The following is a 20,809-nucleotide window of genomic DNA, read 5'->3' as shown; positions in this document are numbered from 1 at the left end:
CCAGCACACCCCCACAGCCCTCGAGGGAGTGGAGTCTCCGTGTGCTGCTCCTGCCTGCAAGCACCGCCCCCGCAGCTCCCATTGGCTGAAAATGGGGAACTGCAACCAATGGGAGCTGCAGGGATGGTTCTTGCAGGCAGAAGGAGCACATGGAGCCATGTGCTCCCCCCCTTCCTCCCACAGGGGTGTGTTGGCTTCTTCCAAGAGCGATGTAGGGCTGGGGCAGGCAGGGAGCTGGTGTTGCTCTGCTGCGCCCCCAACCGAGAGCTGTCCAAGGTAAGTGCTGCCTGATGAGAGCCCCTCCCAGAGCCAACACCCTATATGCCCTCCCGCACTCCAACCCCTGCCCCAGGCTCTGCCCAGAGCCCCTTCCCTCACTCCAAACCCCTTGGCCACAGCCCAGAGCCTGCACCCCCCTAAACCCCAACCTCCTGCCTTAGCCCAGTGAAAGTGAGCGAGGGTCGGGGAGAGCGAGTGAGGGAGAGTTGAGTGCCAGAGGGGGTGGAGGGGGTGTGAATGGAGTGATTCACTACTAATTTCTCCCTGTAGGTCAGAATCAAGTCTAAAATGACTCTTCCCCCTTATTTCCTCCACTTTCTTGGGGGAAAAAGTTGTCCCTGGTACATTCCAAGAACATGTTGGAAACATTGTGTCTTGCTGTATTGCTTTTCCAACAGAAGTCTGGGTAGCTAAAATCCTCCATTACTCCCAGGTCTTGTTTTGTATACTTCTTTTTATTCTAGAAATGTCTCATCCACTTCCTCTCCTTGATTTGGTGGACTACAGTAGCCATACCGTGATATCACTCCTGTTTTTTACCCCTTTTATCTTTACACAGAGACTCTTAACTAGTCTGCTTCTGACTGCCTTTTGCACCTCAGAATGAGTATGCACATTCTTTATGTATAATGCAACATCACCTCCATTTTTAGGCTGCCTGTCTTTCCTGAACAAGCTATCCCCTCTATACCAATATTCCAGTCATGAGTCTGGAATATCCCACCAAGTCTCTAGCACCAATGAACTCAAAATTTAGCTCATGTACTAATCGTTCCAGTTCTTCCTGTTTGTTCCTCATACTCCTTACATATTTGTATAGACATCCAAGATGTGTATCAGATTTCGCTCACTGATTTCCCTCTTGTTGCTCTAATAACCATAATGTAATTTTCCATGTGACCCCCCCCCCCATCTAGCTTTTTGTTAAGGTCATATTTTTATGCTTACCTGCAAACTTTTGTCATCTGCCCCCTTTGACCTTAGTTTAAATCCCTCCTCACTGGGTTGCTGAGTTGGTGCTTGAAGATGCTCTTCCCCTTTTTGGTGAAGTGCACTCCTTGTCTTCCCAGCAGATATTCTTTTCTGAACATCATCCCATGGTCTTGGGCCTGACCTGGTAAATTTACTAAGGCTATATTATAAATGCAATCAGAACCATATTGTACAGAAGTCTGGAATGTTTATGGTCTCTTGGTATTTTAAAATAGTCAAGGATTATAAGTGGAGGAAGGTAGCCAAAGCAAGTTTTGCAAGGATCGGGGGCAGGGTGCATTTGCAACAATTCCTGGTTCGATGATGTGACTGGCTAGCTGGACAGGATGTAGTATGGCACACTTCTCAGATGTGCATGAAAAATGTGGAGGAAGTTGCTGGTCAGTGACTTGCGTGATGTATTTACTATTTTGATGTGACTCTATGCTGCTTTGCACAATGGTGGTTACGATGAAGCATTAATGATATAAAATCTGCTGTTACATACTATTGTAGTTTTAATGCCTGTTTTCAATTACGACCATTATCATTTAAACAAATTTAATAAAATCAGCTGCTCTGTCATTACCACTCTAATTTCACTCAGCCATATGCTTCATGCTCCTGATTGGCTTAATAGATTTATAAAACCCTGTTGTGCTCCAGTGTAACAGCACACATGCTATTGAAGATTAAGCATTGTTCTAAATGACTGTGAAATTCGAGCTAGAAAAGCATAACTTAATAATGAAAACCTTAAGAATAAAATAAGATAAAGCTTAAAAGGATCAGAAAAAAGTTCTAACTACTCACAAGCTTAAAACTGAAATGTACTGCCTTTTGTGATGTCTTATTTCTTCCTCATTTTGTAGGTACAAAACTTGTTCCTGTGGAGTGGAGGAGGGAAGGGAAAGTATGAACGCAAAATTATGAGGAAATGGTAACAGAAGGAAGGGGTTGATCAAATTTTAGCCAAATTAGGTATTGATGATGCTCCCCTCAGTTTATCGTGGGTACTACCTAAGATATCAATCAGACAATGTTCCTTTATTTTATTTTATCTTTATTTTTTCAGGTCAAAATCCAGACAAAGGATATCCTAGATATGATCAAATTTTAACGAACTAGTAAGGGTTCTGGTTATTGGCTTATATTTATCCAAGGTGTGAAATAATTGTTAAAATAATGCAATTCTGTCTTTTTACAGAGGACTGCTTAAGCAATAAAAACAAATAAAATGGGTTAATAGTACATCCATAGCTCAAATAGCTTGGCTGTTTCTTTAACCGTTTTGTTTACAAATACTTTGTTTAGTAAGAAATCACCATGTTGGCAATTTTATAAACCCTCACTGAATAAAAGCATGAAATATATACAGATTACCATGTACATAGTAATACCTATTCCTGTTTTACATTCTTCCGCAAATACACATTTAAAGAACACAAAATTCAACACGGAATTTATTTTCAGAAAACTATATAAATTTACAAGACCATACATGTGGTAGCGCAAAAAAAAAAAGGCAATGACCAATTGTTGTATCTATCTGATTTTGCATATTGCTTTTTCTAATTTATTCAATGGAGTCAAAGGAAGTTTTGCTTTTACATAGTGACTTTTTTCAGTGTCTGTTCTCAGTCTTCTGGTGTCTGATATTTATCTTCATTACGTAGCAGTTTGTTGTAGATGGGGATTTTTAACCAGTATTTTACCAAGAAGGCAAAGGAAAGCCTGAAACACACACCAAATCTCACTTCAGTTTTCTAAATTCCAAACACTTACCATGTTCTTCGTTAATGTATTAACTAGTAAATTATGCCACATTTTGATAAAGGAACTAACTGCTCAAAACTTAAAGATAATGTAGTTTTAAAAATATTTTATTTTGGTGACTGTTCTAGATCGATGCTGGTTTTTGCTATATACTGTAACAATGCAATAAACTGTTTCGACATATATAATACTAATTTCTGTGTTTTTATAAATACGTAATATCGCTGCATATAGAAGATTTAGTTGCCATTCATTCAAAGAAATATCGCAAGCCCTGCCTTTACTTCATGGATGTGTTTAAACAGCAGGTTACAGTCATTGGCGTTTCATTATTTCCATTTATGGGCACTTAGTTGCAGAACTCTGTCTGAAATACCATGTACATTTATGTTGCTAGTCATATATTTCCTGTGAATGAATATAGGAATATATTCAAGGGGGTTAAAGTGAAACTGAATTTTTATTTTTGAAAAATAACTTAAGGTTCTTTCTCTAACGCTCCTTTTTTAAGGAAAAGGTCTCAGTTCAGACTTGTGGCCGTAAATGTCAAATATTTTGTTAACATTTGTTTACTTCCTTGAAAGAAATTAACTCTAAACTGTAAAATGGAGCGGACTCCTGGTATCTTTTTTTCTGATATGCAGAGGAGGATTGCAAAGCGGTGCACAATATTGGCTGTAAAATATACAACTGCAATACATATAAATGATACTTCATATTTCTTACAGTATCTCTATTTTGTTTTAAACAGATGATTCACAATTATATGGAACACTTGGAAAGAACCAAACTTCATCAACTAACGGGGGGTGATCTGCTAGAATCCACCACACATGGTAGAATTAGGTAAGCATTATTACGCTCTCACCCTGAAATGAAAGAAAAATCCATTCATGTATGTTTGCAAGACTGTCTGTTCTTAAATCCTACAACAACAGTTTGGCTGAATCAGAAAGATTTGTCGGCTGATTGGAATGCAATAGAAGAATAATATGGAAATCAGTGGGGGGGGAAAAACACTTGCTTTTGTAACACTAAATGTTGAGATATATGTATATATATATGTGTATATATATATGTGTATATATATATGTGTATATATATATGTGTATATATATATATACACACACACACACATACTCTGTACATTGGTCTTGGGCAATAATTTTGGCATACATTTTTATAAATTTAGACAGTTTCTTTTAGGATATGGATAACTTCAAAATAACAGTAGACAGCAGAAATACGAGAGTCTAAAAAATACTTAAACACTATTGCATTGTTGCTACTGCTTTATACACAGATTTACAAAGGAACATGTCTAAATGTCTGCTTGTGCTGAGAGCTTTATGTGAATATATTATGTAGATCTCAAAGCTTTCTGCCAATGAACTCTGGAAGGGGGAGAGAATAGGTAATAAGCTGGCTGTCTCTCTCGGTTGCTGCATAGATGCTAAGAGCAGCAGCTCTATGGTTTATGGAGGTGGGGGAGGAGAGAAGTGATGTCATTGGTTTGGAGCTGCTGCAGGAGAGAGTGGAAATCTGCTGCTGATGGCATTGTTTTTGTGGCAGCAGCTGAATGACAGACTTTCACTACAAAGATATACCCTCGTCGTCTGTGTAGCCTTGGTTCCGGCGTTTCACCATGCCAGCGCAGCGCCATGAGTCCTGGATGCATGCTGCTATTTGTGTTTGGCTTCGTTGGCGGGGCGGTGGTCATTAATTCAGCTATCTTAGTATCTCTTTCTGTTTTGCTGCTTGTGCACTTTTCTATTTCTACTGGTGTGCCAGCTCTGACGCAGAATCTACCAAGGATACTCAGGTACTCTGCCCTACCGAACCTCTGCTTATTGCATTCTTTGTTGTTATCGTCGTCATTTTTCCTCATCTTTTGATCTAAAAAAGGAGGCAACGGGCTATCAAGTGCTGATTTGAAGTCCTGTATATTTAGTATTCATAGACTAAGGCAAGGCACTGTTTTTTAAATGTTTAAAGGAAATTTGCATTGGTGGTTTTTTAAGTAATTACAAGGTCAGTCAGTGTGTTTTTTGTTTAGAAAGCTGTTAAATCAATCTCTTTGACACTAACTTGCCAGCAGAATAGAGGTGCTTTGTTAAACATTGTGGACAGAGCTTGCACGCATTGTGTTGTAAGTTATTTAGCAAATATTATATAGCCCTAAATTTGTGATGGCTTAGGCCTTTCATTTACCCAGATTATATACAGCATATGGTAATGGGTGCTCGTTCAAATATAATTATTTCAGTATTTTTTTTACATATTTAAAAAAAAATACTGCTTGCTCATTTAAAACACTTTGAAAGAAAAATCTTATTATTTGGGTATTAGAGCTGTAACAGCCTATTCTCTGTTGTTCAGTCAAATGTTATCCTCTTTCCCTCTCTACTTGTATGGCAATCAACCAATTCTTTCCTCCCTTGAGTTATGTGCTGTTATTCCTGTTGCTAGAGTAGTAGCAGATCTGCATCATTACAAAAAAGAGAGAGAAAAAATAATTTTGACACATTTTAGTGCTAGTTTTAAATGAAATAAAATTTTAATGTGGTCCATTATATCTTTCAAACTTGTAAACTTGGCATTCTTTAATCAGTATTTGTCACTCTGGCTTAAATAAATTTGTAAACTTGTTAAAAATGTGATTGTCGGAAAATTAGTTTTAATGGAAGATTATTTTAAAAGAATAGATGTAGCACATGGCCTGGATTTGGTCTTTAGCCTTCAGTGGGGTTTTTGTTTTTTTTTTCTTTTGTGACAAATAGGATAATATATTACTATAGAATAATCAATTACTAAGGCGTTATACTTTAAAAGTAAAGCATAATATTTTACTTTTGTACGTTTAAAAAGTCTGAACTCTAACACTTTACACCAATGCTATCAGCTAGATAAAGAAATAATCTAGTAGCATGTCATCACTTTTCAAGTTAATATTTATATTTCAAGTCTTTCTCAGAAACTGTGCTGTCTTTTTAGTAGAGCCTTTTGGTTAACTTTTAGAACTATTTTAATATGTAAATAAGCCAGTCCTTTCAAAGGCTGTGGTGTTGATTTTTGTTAGCTAGTGTGAAGAAAAATATTGTAGAAAATTATTGATAAAGCATTATGGTCTGAATATATAATATATTAACTTGAATAGTTATGTAATGTAGAGTGGCTGCAAAAATATTTAGTAAAGCTATAATATTTCAGTAAGCCACTGTTAAAAGAAATAAAGACTAAATAAATACTTTTATTGTTGTTTAGAAAGTAAATTATGATGTCTGACTTTAATTCAGCAAAATGGCATCTTTCCAGATATTTCTTGGAAACTGAAAAGGGGACTCTTTCCCCATCCCACAAACAAACAAATTGATACCCTATTTTTAGTGGGAGAAGATCTTGCTTGTCAGAAGGGAAGACAGATCCCCTTACAACTTAATGACCTCTCCCTTGCATGTATTTTGATTTTGATGTCATACATATAAAACATCTATCTATTTACTATAGGTGACTACAATTTAAAAAATGACAGTCCAGCTAATTCTCCCCCAACAAAGTGAGCCCAACCCAAGAAAGAATTTTTCTTTGAGGATTCCCCATCTGCTTTCTTAGTCCATAATCCTCTCCCCCCATTAAACTCCTCTCCTTAAAAGCCTGTATAGAAGGTTTTGCAGCATACTCTGAAGATACAGATCTGGGCTTCTTTGTACCATTGGTGCAGAAGGTGGTTTCAAAAGCTAAGGGCCTCTCACAGAGCATGCTTTAATGTGAGCCCTCTTTTAAACTGAAAGGAGTCCAACTTGATTTTTGGCACTTATTTTTTTTTCAGAAAATCAATACTTGAAATGAAAACTAAGTGTGTGTATCTTCTCCCCCTTCCCCCAACATGTATTAGAAATGTGGGAATTCTAAACAAAGGAAGTACTTGAATAGATGCCAAGGACTCCTGCTGTTGTAGAAAAAACTTCTGTTTAGTTCTGCAACTGTTTAGTAAGGTTTTTTCTTCAAAGTTGTTACTGTTCCAGCATAACCGACTATTTCAATACTTTTTATCTGTGGCCTTGATTGCGTTTGCTTTTTTCATTTGCTTCACATTATCTGTGCTTAACTGTATTTATGCTGACTGAATGTCCAGCTGTCTTTCTGTATTGGTTAAGAACCTACCCAGAGATCTCCTGTGTGTACTAGTTTCCTAGTGCAGAATCTTTGGTATTGTTGTTTTTTTTTTTTGTTTTTTTTAACAGCATATTTAGTCATACAGACGGTATCTTGTATGTCATGGTCTTTCCTATATTGGTACACACAAGGTGCTTGCTCAGGCATTTTCCTTAACTTCCTAAAAGTTTTTAATCTCTTGAGAAAATTATTATCCATACATAGTGAATGTTCTCAGAAGGACCGATTGCTTCTTGGGCCTCAAGTACAAGCACATCTTGACTATCTTTACTTTAGATTTTTTTGCACCCTTTGCATAGGAGCATGGACCTTCCCTTGGCTACATTTAGTGTTTCAACACAGGTCTTGCTAGCAGACTGTGAAGTTGTCCTGGCTAATGTAGATAGGGCCCTAACCATTTTACAAGTCAATACTATAGACTTGAGTCTCCATAATCACTCTGAAAACAGTTACCCTGGTTTCCTCATTGAGAGGTGCCCACTAGTTTATGGACTATACTTTTACCTGCTTTGTATTATAAAGCTCAATTTTCTGCAGTTATTGTGTACTGTCTCTACCTTTTACCTTTGGTAAACTTATCTCTAACTTGAACAACAGCTTTACTTTTGGCAGTGATGCTTAACTGCACATATTTCTTTTTGGATCATGCTGTTTTGACCAAGCAAACTTTTTACTTCATCTTAACTTTCTTCAGTAAAGTGTCAGACACTAACTTTTTTTTTTACAGAGCTGGCCACATCATTCTGCAGATTTTCTAAACAACATTTTTGTGTCTCTCCCCAGATGTAATCTGGTTTTATTCATTTTGATCACAGCACTGGACACAGTATCAGTCCTGGGATTTTTGGGAAGGCTCTTCAAGATGAGTCTTTGGGGTCTCCCAAATTGTGTCTTCTCCATGAAGAAGAGGGTGGCTTGCACTAGTCTTCTCTGCTGTAAAGTGATATTTAGTTTTTTGGCTTGCACTAGTCTTCTCTGCTGTAAAGTGATATTTAGTTTTTGATGCTGTGTTCCCATACACAGGTGCCAACACTTCAAAATACTTCAAGGGACCATTATCCAAATAGCTCAAGGATCTTGGGGGAGAGAGGACCCATTTCATGCCATTCTGTGGAATTCTGTGTGCTTTCTGGTGTATTTTAGATTACTTTTGATTGTTTTATCTAGTTTAACAGCTGAATACAGAATAGCAGCTTTGGTAATATGAGGATTAAAACCTTCCATGAACTTGCTCCTGCGCCCCGACAGACCTCTCTGCTACCAGCTTTCTCGATGCCCTATGTAATATTGGTACTGTTGATGATTTTTTAAAAAAAAGCCCATTCTGTAATGTCTGTCATCTATCTATGTATTAAAAAGGCTATCTAAATTCATATTTCAGCTTAGGCTTCCTGCCATCTCATTTGTTAATTTGGGAACTATAACCATCTAAACACACCAAGACTGAAAACTCTAAAATGATATCACCATAAGATCTGAGTGTTTAACTGGGAAAGTAGTTTTGTATAGTTTCTCTCCTACAAACTAAGCTGTAAGCTTAATTTTAGTCCATTCCAAAAATAGTTGCCTAATTTTCAGAGCCTCCAGTTCTGATAACAGATCTTTCTGTTCACACCCAAACATACAGCTAAGCAGAGTACAAACTGTGCTCTTTAGATGTACAAACTGTACTTGTAAATGTGAAATGCTTTTAAGAGTAGATATGAGTTAAACTTCAAGGTAAGGAGTTTTTTTGCTTGAAGTGGACGGGAAAGTTGAAAAGATTTGTCTGGATTTAGTAGTTGATCATTACAGAAGTTGTGGTGCTGTTCAACAGTTGAGCAAATGAGAAGTGCTTTTTCAAAAGTAGCTTCTGAATACAGTTGGATTGCTAGTGCTTCATCTGAATTAAAGAAAAAGTTAGACTTGCTTTTAAAACATTGATTCTGATGTTCATAGTCCAACAATTATTTCATATTAAAAATTTTTAGTCTTCTCCACCTGGAATGGCTATGGGATGTCCAGCATAAACTCTGCACAAAGTTGTTCAAAACTGGAATCTATTAAATCAGTCAAAAGTACTCAAAATTTTGGAATTTATAAGCAGAATCTGAGGAATTACTAAATAAAATAATGCAAACTGTGTATACTTGCATGTGTGTATAATGAGAAATACAGTATGCATGACTGAATCTAAATTCTGTTCCCTTACCATATTCAGAAGCAGGTATAGCATAGGCAGTGAGTGTGTGAAATTGAAGCTCATGAAATTTGGTTTTTTGTTTTGTTTTTTTGTTTTTTCTAAACAGAAAAGAGCGTCCTATATCACTGGGCATCTTCCCATTACCTCCAGGAGATGCACTGCTTACACCTGAGACTCAGAGAGAAGGCGGGGAAACACCTGGGTCAGAGCACTGGAAATTCCATGAGCTAAGCCAGCCACGCTCCCACACCAGCCTAAAGGTGAGCTATTGGTTTTCAGGTTTGTTTTGCATCTTATGGATTCAGTACATTGTCGGTGATAACTACATTACCAGAAGGGCTGAACTGTCATCCTCCGGTTATATAAACTCCTCAATGCATCAGTTATTGCATGTGATTTTTAGTGAGTCTTGTATTTGAAAGGAACTTAGTGTGCTCAGTGAATGGGGATTTGGGCTGCACTTCCAACATGGGGTGGGAACGCTAGATCTGCCTCCTGCTATTCAGAGCTAAAAAATTAAGGCCTGCAATTCCAGTATTTACAGACTGGACAGACAGTATAAACCAGGAGTCTCAAACTCCCAGCCCATGGGGCTCCCCAAGGTGTCCCACGGGGCTCTATCAGTTTTGGCGCCGGGTCTCTCCCTTGGCCCCACCTGCCGCCCCGGGCACTCCCCCCTCGGGGGCCCTGGCAGCGCAGCAGAGCTGAGCGGCATCTGCCTGCTCACTCCAGTGGCTGACGGCCCTCCCTGTGGCCCAGGGGTGGGGCTGTGCCTCTGTGCACTACCCCTGCCCTGAGCGTCCCTGAGGCCATTGGGACAGTGCCGGTGTGGTGCCTGGGGACAGAAATGTGTGGAGGCCCCCCACCCTGCTTTGGAGCCCCAGGTAAGCGCTGCACCCCCAAACTCCCTCCCAGAACCTGCACCGCCTTCCCACACATCCCCTTCTGAACTCAGATTCCCTCCCAGAGCCCACACCCCAATTCCCTACTCGGTGGAGGGTGGAGTTTTGGCGGGGGAGGAGGGGCAGGATCGAGGTGGCATGAGTGACATTAGCCTGCTGGGGGGACTTGAGGGCTGGCACTATCCATAAGGTAAATCGAGTTTGAGACCCCTGGCATAAACAGTTTTGGGCATTTAATGTTCTATGGGATGAAAAACTTTTGAGTATTCAAGTACTGTGATGTACATATGTGTGTATTTGTATATAAAATTTGTGTAATTCTAGTGCTCGTAGTTTAAAATTAAAATATCAAATCAGTAATATTCAGTGGTGTGCCTCAGAGGAGGAAAATAGTTCTAATTTTAATATGAGATTCCTGAAACATGTTTTTTATATCTGTATTTAAAAATACCAAATGAATTTGAAGTGTTCTCCACTTGAAATGTTTTTTAAATATAATCCCACACTCGCTGCCATAAAAAGATGAAGGAACATCTGAATGGCCCTATCCTCTTTAGATGTCTTTTGGGAAGACTAAAACTATATAATGTAATAATTTTTTGGAGCATTCAAAAGGACTTTGATATCAAAGCTCTATAGAACTAATAAGCTTTCTGCCTCACATACAATTTGGAAAGGGAGTCTGATTTTACAGCTCCTTTCTGTCAAGAGACCATCTGATTACAGCATTTCAGAAGGAAGAAGAAATCTGATTGATGGAATGACAGAGGTTGTCCTCTTTAACTCTGTTATTCAGTATTTAACTTTTGGGCTCTTCTTATTGAAATGACTGAAGACCTTAATTGTTAGTGCCTGAAGATGAGGACATAAAACCTGTGGGGTTTGCTATGCCCACAGGGTTTGTCCTCTAATCCAAGTTCACCAAATATGTGCTTTCCAACAGTTTCTTGGAAGAGTAAGGCTTCTCTAGATGCTCGTTCCTTGAACCAAGAGAATTTAAATTGGCCTAAAAAGCAGGTGCCTAAACTACTGGATTCGTGAGACACTCCTGTGATGGACTGCGTGCGCTACCTCCATTACTCGGTCAGTCCAGGAAGTGAGAGCAAGAGTGAGACTATACCACATGGCTAACCTTTTCTCCTATCCTATTAAAAAGGGCTGTGGTGTACCCCTGCCCCCCCTTCGGCGTACCACTGGATGTACTGGGATACCACTGAGCCAACCCATTCTACTAGCCTGGGGACATGCACAGCTGCAGAAAGATACAGACACTGAAATCAGCTCTGCATGAGAAAACTCAGCTAGGGGATTGCCCGGCACTCAAGTGCACTCCCCCTCTGGGATGCAAACCCAAAATTGTATTGTCTTGCACTGCACAGAAAATTGTACATCGCAAGCTCATGAAATTTGCTCCCTCCCTCAGTGCGGAGGAGGATATGCACAGCATTTTGTCCCCATTTATGAATTTTAAACTGGTTTAAGGAAACAAGTTTATTAATTACAAAGGATATTATAAATGATTATAAGGGATAGCAAACAGATCGAAGTAGATTACTTTAGTAAATAAATAAAATGCAGCTGAGCTTAAGACACTAGATAGGTAGGCTATAAATTAGCAAATTCTCACCCTGAGTGATAAACAGGCTGGTAGATTCTTAAGGCACAAGTTGCCTTGGTTTCCCAAGTGTTCTTACACAGGGTAAAGATTCTTCTAGCCTGGGACCATTGCTTCCCACAGTTCAGTCCTTGCTCGGGTGTTTCCAGGTATGTTGTTGCAGAGAGTCGTCCCCCTTTTATATCTTCTTCCCATTTGCTGAAAAGGTCTTTTGCTGTGATGGTTCAAATAGTTCCCATTGTGTAGTGCTGTCTCTGAGAGGTTTCCATTGTGCACAGTTCATGGGGTAATCCTTGTGCTTGTGTGCATTCCTTCAATAAGCCATTAACATTGTTTGGCCTTTTTACTGTTGTACCTGGAGGGTTGCTTGTGGGTGCTTTCAACCTCACATGTTTCAGTAACATATACATAGCCAAGCTTCATAATTTCACATACAACAATAACACATACAATCCAACAAGATATTAATGTCTAGCAGATCAAGACTTCTAAAATGATACCTCACAAGACATACTTTGTACAAAACATATTCACCACTGTCATGTAATTAGGATATTGGGGTGTCACAAGGGCCTTACCACTAATGAACCCATCTACTTTTGGAGGTACAAAAACAGATGCCTCTTCACAAGTGGTTAAGTACCCCAAACTCAGGAGATAAAGCGTTGTCTAAACTATAGCATACTTCATGATCCTGATGCATACAGAAACTGAAAAAGGATCAGAAGACCCTGTGAAAGCTTTCTGTCCCTTTGCAATCCATGAACAGAAATACTATAGTACAGTGGTTTTCAACCTTTCCAGGCTACTGTACCCTTTTCAGGAGTCAGATTTGTCTTGTGTATGCCCAAGTAATCCCCTGTATTTGTATTTCCCCATGGCAATTTCAGTAATTCAGAAATTGACAGGCTTTAGAAGGAGTTACTTTGCTGAAATACAGGTTAGAGCTATATGATTTAAGAGTGGGTGAAGCTGAGATAGAAAGGGAGGTTTTCTGATCTCTATTCTATCCCCTCCAGAAAACAATACCTGTCACTTCATGTTGTCAAATTATATTTCTTGGCATTAGTCCTTTTAAAAATATTAACTTGTACACACTTAAAAATGGCTACCTTGCGTGCACAGTTTTGCTGCTCTATATATACACATCTCCATCTAGTTACAAGACTAAGTGCCTTAGGGCAGGGACCATATCTGTAAGTTAGATATTATTTATCTTGCACAGTACCAAGCACAGTGCCTGTATTTAATAAATGATCCTGTGGAATGGCATGATACGCTGCAGTCACTATTAAGAGTTGAATATTAATTTCTCTATTATAGTTTTAAACATGATGTATCTTGCCAGTATCTTGTACTACTGCTCTCAAATACCTGCATTTTTATTCATGCAATAGTATTTGAAGGATGCAGAATGGTACACATAAAAACATCTCCGTATAGGTGCCCAGGAGCAACACAGACCAGAGTTGATCTGGATATTCTGTAGCTTTGTACAGTAAGGACAATATTGGGTGTCATTGGAAGACAAGTTGCAGTTGTGTATTGTTTTCTTCTATCCCTACTCTGATTGCATTGCATACAAACCACTATTTAGTTCTCTACAAACGTAGTGACCGAATTTTAAATACACAACTTCGTTCCGTGACAAGAGTCTTTAGGAAACATTGCTTATAAAATAAACTCGATTATTTCACATTTTTAAAATATTTGGGGAAAATATTTAGACTAACTCTTGCTTAATGGAATTACATTTAACTCTCACTCATTTCTGGAGCGCATGTTGCTATCCGCTGAATCTACTGATAAATCCAGTTTCCAAATGCAAGGGAAGCAATTAAGTATTTATAGCAAAACAATTTAATTATATGGAAACCCTTGGTTAATCCCTTGTTTTTGGAAACAATTGATTCAAAATCAGTTGAGACCCTTTTTCTTCACAGCCGCTTTCTGTTGGGCAATCAAGCCATTTGTTTGGGGCTTTTTGTGTGCTACAGTCAATGGTCAGTGTGTGCTGCGTTCTTCAGTGGATGCATTCGGAATACAGAGTTGGAGAAATGTTTGAACAGAGCCAACATTCATGTTGAGGTTTTATTCTGTGTGGGTGAGCTCTGGATTCACTTGGTAAGAGTACAAATTCCTCCCTTCATTACGTGTTTGTTAAAATATGAATTATTATCTAGTTTAACCTTAACAAAAAAAAATTTACTACAAGTTAATCAAAAGGTGGCTTATAATATTTAATCATGTCGCCTTTTTAGAAAATGGACTTCAATTGTTTGCCATAATTCCTTAATTTTGGGCTTCATGACTTCCTGAGTATCTTTGGGGGGAACATACATATTCTTGGAATCCATCAGAGATGTCCAATGGTCAGGTGTTACGCATACTGTGTTATAGTCTCCAGTTGATTCACTGTGAGATTAATAAATATTCACTCTTCCCACCTTGGTCACCTTTAAATCTGTGATGGATATTGGTATATGCAGACAATGCAAGCAATTGTGACACTTCCAGACAATTGGAGACTTTATTAACAGCAAGTTGTTTCAGATGTTCAGAATTTGGTATTACATATGTAAGCCAGTACAGTGAACTCTTGGTATTTAGTAAAGAATATGGTAAGATGAGGCTTGATATCATTGATGGGGCCGGACCTAAAAGTGCTAAATTAATCATAAGGGCTTGAAAAATTCATATGACTAGGAACTTCATCTGGGGTAAATACCATTAATTTATGTATTTACAGTAAGATTTGCTTTTCACTTATGATTGCAGAGAACCCCTTCCAAACAGTAGATTACAAACTAGTCGTTGCCTGTCTAAATCCTTAGATAGCACCAGCATCTTTGCTGCTGGTAGAGCTCAACCACAGAGTGAAATTAACAAGCCTCTAGTAAACTTTACTGCTGCTATTAAGGACACTGTGGATCAGGTCAGATTCTTGCTGCTGGCTAGGAGACAGCTGTAAGCAGCAGCAGAGGCAGGTTAAAGGAGAGCTTTATAAAAAGGTTGTTATAGGGTCAGCTCAGTAGAGGATGTCCTCCCTTTGCAGTAGTCTAGAGGTTCTGGATTAGGAGTGGGGAAATAAAACTCCCTCTTAAACTGCTGGCTGCTGGAAGGTAGGAAGGCTTCAGATTTCACACTTTTTAAATGGCGGCCATAAAGGATGGAGCCTCTGAGCAGGATCCAAGGAGCACAAAGCACAAACTGGTAGTGAGATTAGTTTCCTAGCTGGATGTTGCCTCTAGACAATGAGACCCTTCGTCTAATTAAATGATCTAGTTTAGACTTCTGGTTATTTTCAAGCCCTATGTATGAAGGGATGGATGATCAGCAAGGCTGGGTGTAGTGTATTTCTGTGGGTGATGGTTGGTGCCGGAGAGAGTGGAGGGATAAATTAAGATCCAAAGTCAGCATTTTTGGAGGAGCGGGAGGGAAATGGGATGGAAAATAAAGGAGACCTAGCAGAAAGCAGTGTTGGGAAAGCAAAAGGAATATATGCGGAAGAGAAGTAGAAATAACACGTGGAAAACGCAGGCGCAGGTTTAGGCTGTAGTGAGGAAGTGAGAGTGAAGGAAATACGGTAAAACAACATCGAGAGGCATAATAAGTTACATACAGAATATATTATGTTCCTATTTAATGTATACTACACAAATGCAGAATATCTTATTGAATACACAACTGTTTATTCCTTTCGACTGTGGATGGGGGAGGAGGGATTGGGTTTCAGAACATGGCAGTACAGATAATTTTCACCTTGAATAGTGGTTTTTGTCCCCAGGCTAATAAATGCTGAATAATTTTTAAAGCCTTGTTACTCGTGTGAGAAACTCTGTATTCGGGGGTCTGCTGTTCTGAAAGCTGTGTAACCGTTCTGGTTCTTGAATATTTTTCTCAAGAGTCGAATTTAAAGAATGAGAGGAAACCCGGAGTAATATTTACACAGTAGATTCCAAATAAAACATGTAAATTTCATAAGTAAGCTGAAGTATGTGGAAGAGAGGCGTTTGTTGCCTTCATGTTTGAGATGTATTGAGTTAGACTAATCTAGATGCACACCTGAAGGTGGACAACTGAGTATATTTGTTATACAATATCCATCATTTGTGTTTGAAAGATTGAATGAGCAGCATCCAGCTGGAGGCCCTAAGCCCAAATACCTGTGAGCCCAAGAGTCCTCAGTATGCAAAGTCCTGTATACACTTCAGTATGTGAATGTTTACAATAGTCCAGTTTAAACTGAGGCTAAAACTGTTCCCTGAACCTGCTCAAGCAAGCAAACTTGTGGCAGGAACAAACAAGATAGTGTGTTAAAACTATTTTCTAGACTAGTTAGGGATCTAGAAAGCACCTTTTAAACGTAGTGGACAGACAAACTATTAATTTGAACCCATTCAGGGTTAGTCTATATGTACGTGTAATTTGACTTTGTGGGTATTGTGACACAGTAGATCTCCAGCTATGCCACTTTGTTCTAACTCAGCTGTAACAAAGTTAAAATGACAAATTTTCTTTTTAAATTTTTAACAGAACACGGTCTTTGGAACTCATTGCCACAAGAAATGGTGGCAAAGAACAATTAAAATATGGTTAATGAAACTGTATGTAATTACGTTAGATACTTAAATATTATAGGGATATTTATCTTCTTGTTTCAGGACACAAGCTAGTCACTAATTGCCTAGAGTTAGGAGGAAATATTTTCCTGGTGTGTGGTACTGCATTAATTGCCCATCGTGGAGAACTTGTCTTTCTCCAAAGTATATGGTATTTGCCATTCCATTTGTGAGATGGAATACTAGAATAAATTTGACCATTTGTCTAATTTGGTGCAATATGGCAATTATCTTTCTGGATCCCAGTGACTGTTTCATTAAAAAACTGGGAAGATCAGTTGTGATAGAGAGGCACACATGACGTGGAAGTTGGCAGCCTTGTGGAGTTAGTTATTTTAAATTCAGTGTTAATTGCTTTTTTGAAAGCCATCTCCATATTTATATCAAAATTGTGTGGTTCATCTTCAGAAATGTCACTGGGATTTACCTTTTAGTTGATGTCTTCAGGGGTGATGGGGATAGTAGGTACTTTATAGTATAATTCTCAGGGAACATGTGCATAGGTACATAGGTATGAAAGTATATATCTTAAACATATTCAGTGCAATCCCCCTCACACCATTTATAGCCCACTTTTTCTTAGATTGTCATCTTTTTTTTACCGGAGACTGTTTTCATACGTATTGTTACAATGCTTAGCAAAATGGAGCCCCAATCCTGGTTAGAGCTTTTTGGTGCAGCTGTAATAAAAATCTGTAAGCATAAGACCTGGATTCATAATTTAACTATTAGCTGGTGTGAACCAAAATGTACGTTAAAAAAAAGGGGAGGTTGTTGATCACCTAGTTAACTTCTTGAAGACTACAAAGAATTACAGCTGAGTCCATGTCTAAAGGAAAATCAAACATTTCAGCAGTCTGAATATACCAAGAGTTTTCAGCTACATTTGAAGTGTCACCTCTTATTTGTATATATTACACTTTTTTGTGCAGTGACCTTATTTCTATTACATATCTTTTTAATTTTGAATAATTCTGCATATAAATAGTCAATATATTAAACCAGTTTCCTCTTCAGCTTGTTACTTCATATATTGTAGTGACAACAGAGTAAAATTCAAAATAAATGTCTGAACGCTCCATATAGTAATGTTGTATTTTAGCAGTAAATTCACATGCAGTCAGTTACTCTGAATAGAAAGTGAATTGGATTGGCATACCAAACAATGGAGGATAATACAGGAAGTGTTGGTACAGAAAACTAAATGGCGAAGGGAAGAATGCTGAGGATTTTTGAGATTACAACACTGTTTATTGTTGGTTTGCATTAAAACCTCCTCACCATCCCGCCTCCATCCCTCCCAAGGTCTTCTTTCAAAATGTAGCTACATATTCTGCTTCCTATCCTATTTGGCTTTCTGTCTTGTAACTAGTGAGTAAGAGATTAAACAAAACAAAAAAACACCAGTTTAAATTTCCTATACATGTACAGTGCCCATCTACTTTTTAGAGGCTATACAGATTTTTTGAAGATTATGTGCAGTCTGTATAATTTAATGTTCAGACACTAGCAACATTTTCCTCTGTTTGTTTTTTTAATTTCCCTTAAGTATGTAAACTGATTAAATGACACATACTGAGCACTGCCTAGATTCTGGTATCATTGAAAAATACTGTATCTGAAGTGTGTAATATTTTGTTTTTCAAAAGTGCTGCTTTGTTTGACTGTCTTCCTCACTCTCAGTTCCCTCGGCAGTAAAAATCCCATGTAAGTGGCAATATTCACATTGTTTAGCTTCTCCCTATTGTAATAATAACTTTAAAATCTCATCTTGCAAGAAATTCTCAGCATGAATGTAAAGACTGAAATCCTAATTAAACTTCCTTTGTGTGTTAAGAATGGGTGAAAACTTTTTTTGGTAGTGCTGCAGATCCAGTTACATATGCCCATTTTTTTATTTGCTTTTTAATTAAATGATCATTTAATATAATCCAATTCAATTTCTCCTCAACGTGATCTTTTGTGCCTCATGAATTGTAAACTTTGTTTCAACCTCGACTTCGTTTTTGGTGTCTTGATCTAAAAGCATTTCCAAGATCAAATCTGTGTTGTGCTTTTAGCCATATTTCCTGATACTTAAATAGCTTGCTTGCAGCTATTTGGTTCTTTCAGTTTTGTTTCAGAAGGCCTTGGAAAGGTTAAACTGTAATCTCTAAATCAATGTACTTTTTCTGTGTATCAGTCTCAGGATGTTTAATCTGTATACTCAGTGTAAAAACCCTTAGAACTGTCATGTTTTGCTCTTGCTGTATCAGTGCTAGACTGTCCCAAGGTCCCTTTTGGCACTGTTTGGAGAAGTTAATTGCAACCCTCTTTGTCTAAGTACCTCATTCTTGCCTCTCTCAGGTTAGAAGTTGGTTTATGCCTTGGACAAAAGCCTAGCAAATATTCCCAATTCAAGTTGTCACATAAAGTTCCCCATAGCTTGAATAAAAGAGAATATTCTTGGCCTAATATAGAAAATGATATAAAGCAAGTTGGCTAAATGGAGTGCCTCATCTCTGGCTACAGATCCTAGGTACAAGATACTGTTGTAGAAAACTGAACACTTAGGGTATGTCTACACTACGGGATTATTCCAATTTTACATAAACCAGTTTTGTAAAACAGATTGTATAAAGTCGAGTGCACGCAGCCACACTAAGCACATTAATTCGGTGGTGTGCGTCCATGTACTGAGGCTCACGTCAACTTCTGGAGCGTTGCACTGTGGGTAGCTATCCGTAGCTATCCCATAGTTCCTGCAGTCTCTCCTGCCCACTGGAATTCTGGGTTGAGATCCCAATGCATGATGGTGCAAAAACAGTGTCGCGGGTGATTCTGGGTAAATGTTGTCACTCAGTCCTTCCTCCGTGAAAGCAACGGCAGACAATCATTTCGCTCCCTTTTCCCCTTGGATTGCCCTGGCAGATGCCATAGCATGGCAACCATGGAGCCTGTTTTGCCTTTTGTCACTGTGTGTGTACTGAATGCTGCTGACAGAGGCAGTACTGCAGTGGTACACAGCAGCATTCATTTGCCTTTGCAAGGTAGCAGAGATGGTTACCATCCCTATTGCGCCGTCTGCCATTGTAAATTGGCGATGAGGTGACGGTTATCAGTCATTTGCACCGTTTGCAATTGGAAATTGGCAGTGACAGTTATCAATCCTTTTGTACTGTCTGCTGCTGTCATGGGTGCTCCTGGCTGGCCTCGCTGAGGTCAGCTGGGGGCGCATGAACAAGAATGGGAATGACTCCCCAGGTCATTCCCTTCTTTATGTTTTATCTAAAAATAGTCAATCCTGCCTAGAATATGGGGCAAGGCTACTAGAGAGCCAGAGAGCACAACCGCTCCGAGTTAGAGCCCCAGAGATCCCACAGAAATGATAAGCTGCATGCCATTCTAGAGGGTGCCCCCGCAACAACCCCACCCATTGCTTCCCTCCTCTCCCAACCCTCCTGGGCTACTGTTGCAATGTCCCCCCATTTGTGTGATGAAGTAATAAAGAATGCAGGAATAAGAAACACTGACTTTTTAGCGAGATAAAATGAGGGGGAGGCAGCTTCCCGCTGCTATGATAGTCCAGGGAGTACAGAATCTTTTCTTTAGACACAAAAGAGGGAGAGGGGGTGCTGATGGAGCTCAGGCTCCAGCTGCTATGATGAGGATGGTTACCAAGCATTTTGTACCATCTGCCAGGAATGACAGGGAGTCATTCTCGTTTTTACCCAGGCGCCCCCGGCCAACCTCACCGAGGCCAGCCAGGAGCACTCACGGGATGATGATGGTTTTCCACCATTTTGTACCGTCTGCCACCAGGAAAGGAAGGGGAGGGGATGCTGCTGGTCAGCGCCGCAGCACCGTGTCTACCGGCAGCATGCAGTAGACATAGGGTGACATTGGAAAATGACAAGAAACAATTTTTTTCCCTTTTCTTTCACGGGGGGGGGGGAGGGGAAGGGGGGTAAATTGACGAGATGTACCCTGAACCACCTTGGACAATGTTTTTGACCCTACAGGCATTGGGAGCTCAGCCAAGAATGCAAATCCTTTTCGGAGACTGCGGGGACTGTGGGATAGCTGGAGTCCTCAGTCCACCCTCCCTCCCTCCATGAGCGTCCATTTGATTCTTGGCTTTCCGTTACGCTTGTCACGCAGCACTGTGCTGAGTCCCTGCTGTGGCCTCTGTCTATCATAGCCTGGAGATTTTTTCAAATGCTTTGTCATTTCGTCTTCTGTAACGGAGCTTTGATAGAACAGATTTGTCTCCGCATACAGCGATCAGATCCAGTATCTCCCGTAC

The 20,809-nt window shown here is 39.2% G+C and overlaps 1 protein-coding gene across 12 annotated transcripts in view; it reads left to right on the top strand.

Annotated features, from left to right (window-relative positions):
- Positions 1-20,809, top strand: part of SPAG9 (sperm associated antigen 9) — a 105,458-nt gene that overhangs the window by 38,400 nt on the left and 46,249 nt on the right. For 8 of the 12 annotated variants that reach the window (XM_050920094.1, XM_050920093.1, XM_050920099.1 and 5 more), the window contains exons 4-5: positions 3,779-3,873; positions 9,492-9,645. In XM_050920094.1, the coding sequence (XP_050776051.1) occupies positions 3,779-3,873; positions 9,492-9,645 (249 nt within the window). Of the gene's footprint in view, positions 1-2,123; positions 2,192-3,778; positions 3,874-4,524; positions 4,850-9,491; positions 9,646-20,809 lie in introns of those variants that run through there. The other 4 variants (XM_050920102.1, XM_050920100.1, XM_050920101.1 and 1 more) reach the window with 4 other exon arrangements.

This window comes from Gopherus flavomarginatus, chromosome 12, assembly GCF_025201925.1.
Source record: "Gopherus flavomarginatus isolate rGopFla2 chromosome 12, rGopFla2.mat.asm, whole genome shotgun sequence".
Taxonomy (NCBI): domain Eukaryota; kingdom Metazoa; phylum Chordata; order Testudines; family Testudinidae; genus Gopherus; species Gopherus flavomarginatus.
Note: the sequence above shows the minus strand (reverse complement) of the source record. Positions and strands in the feature narration are given on the sequence as shown.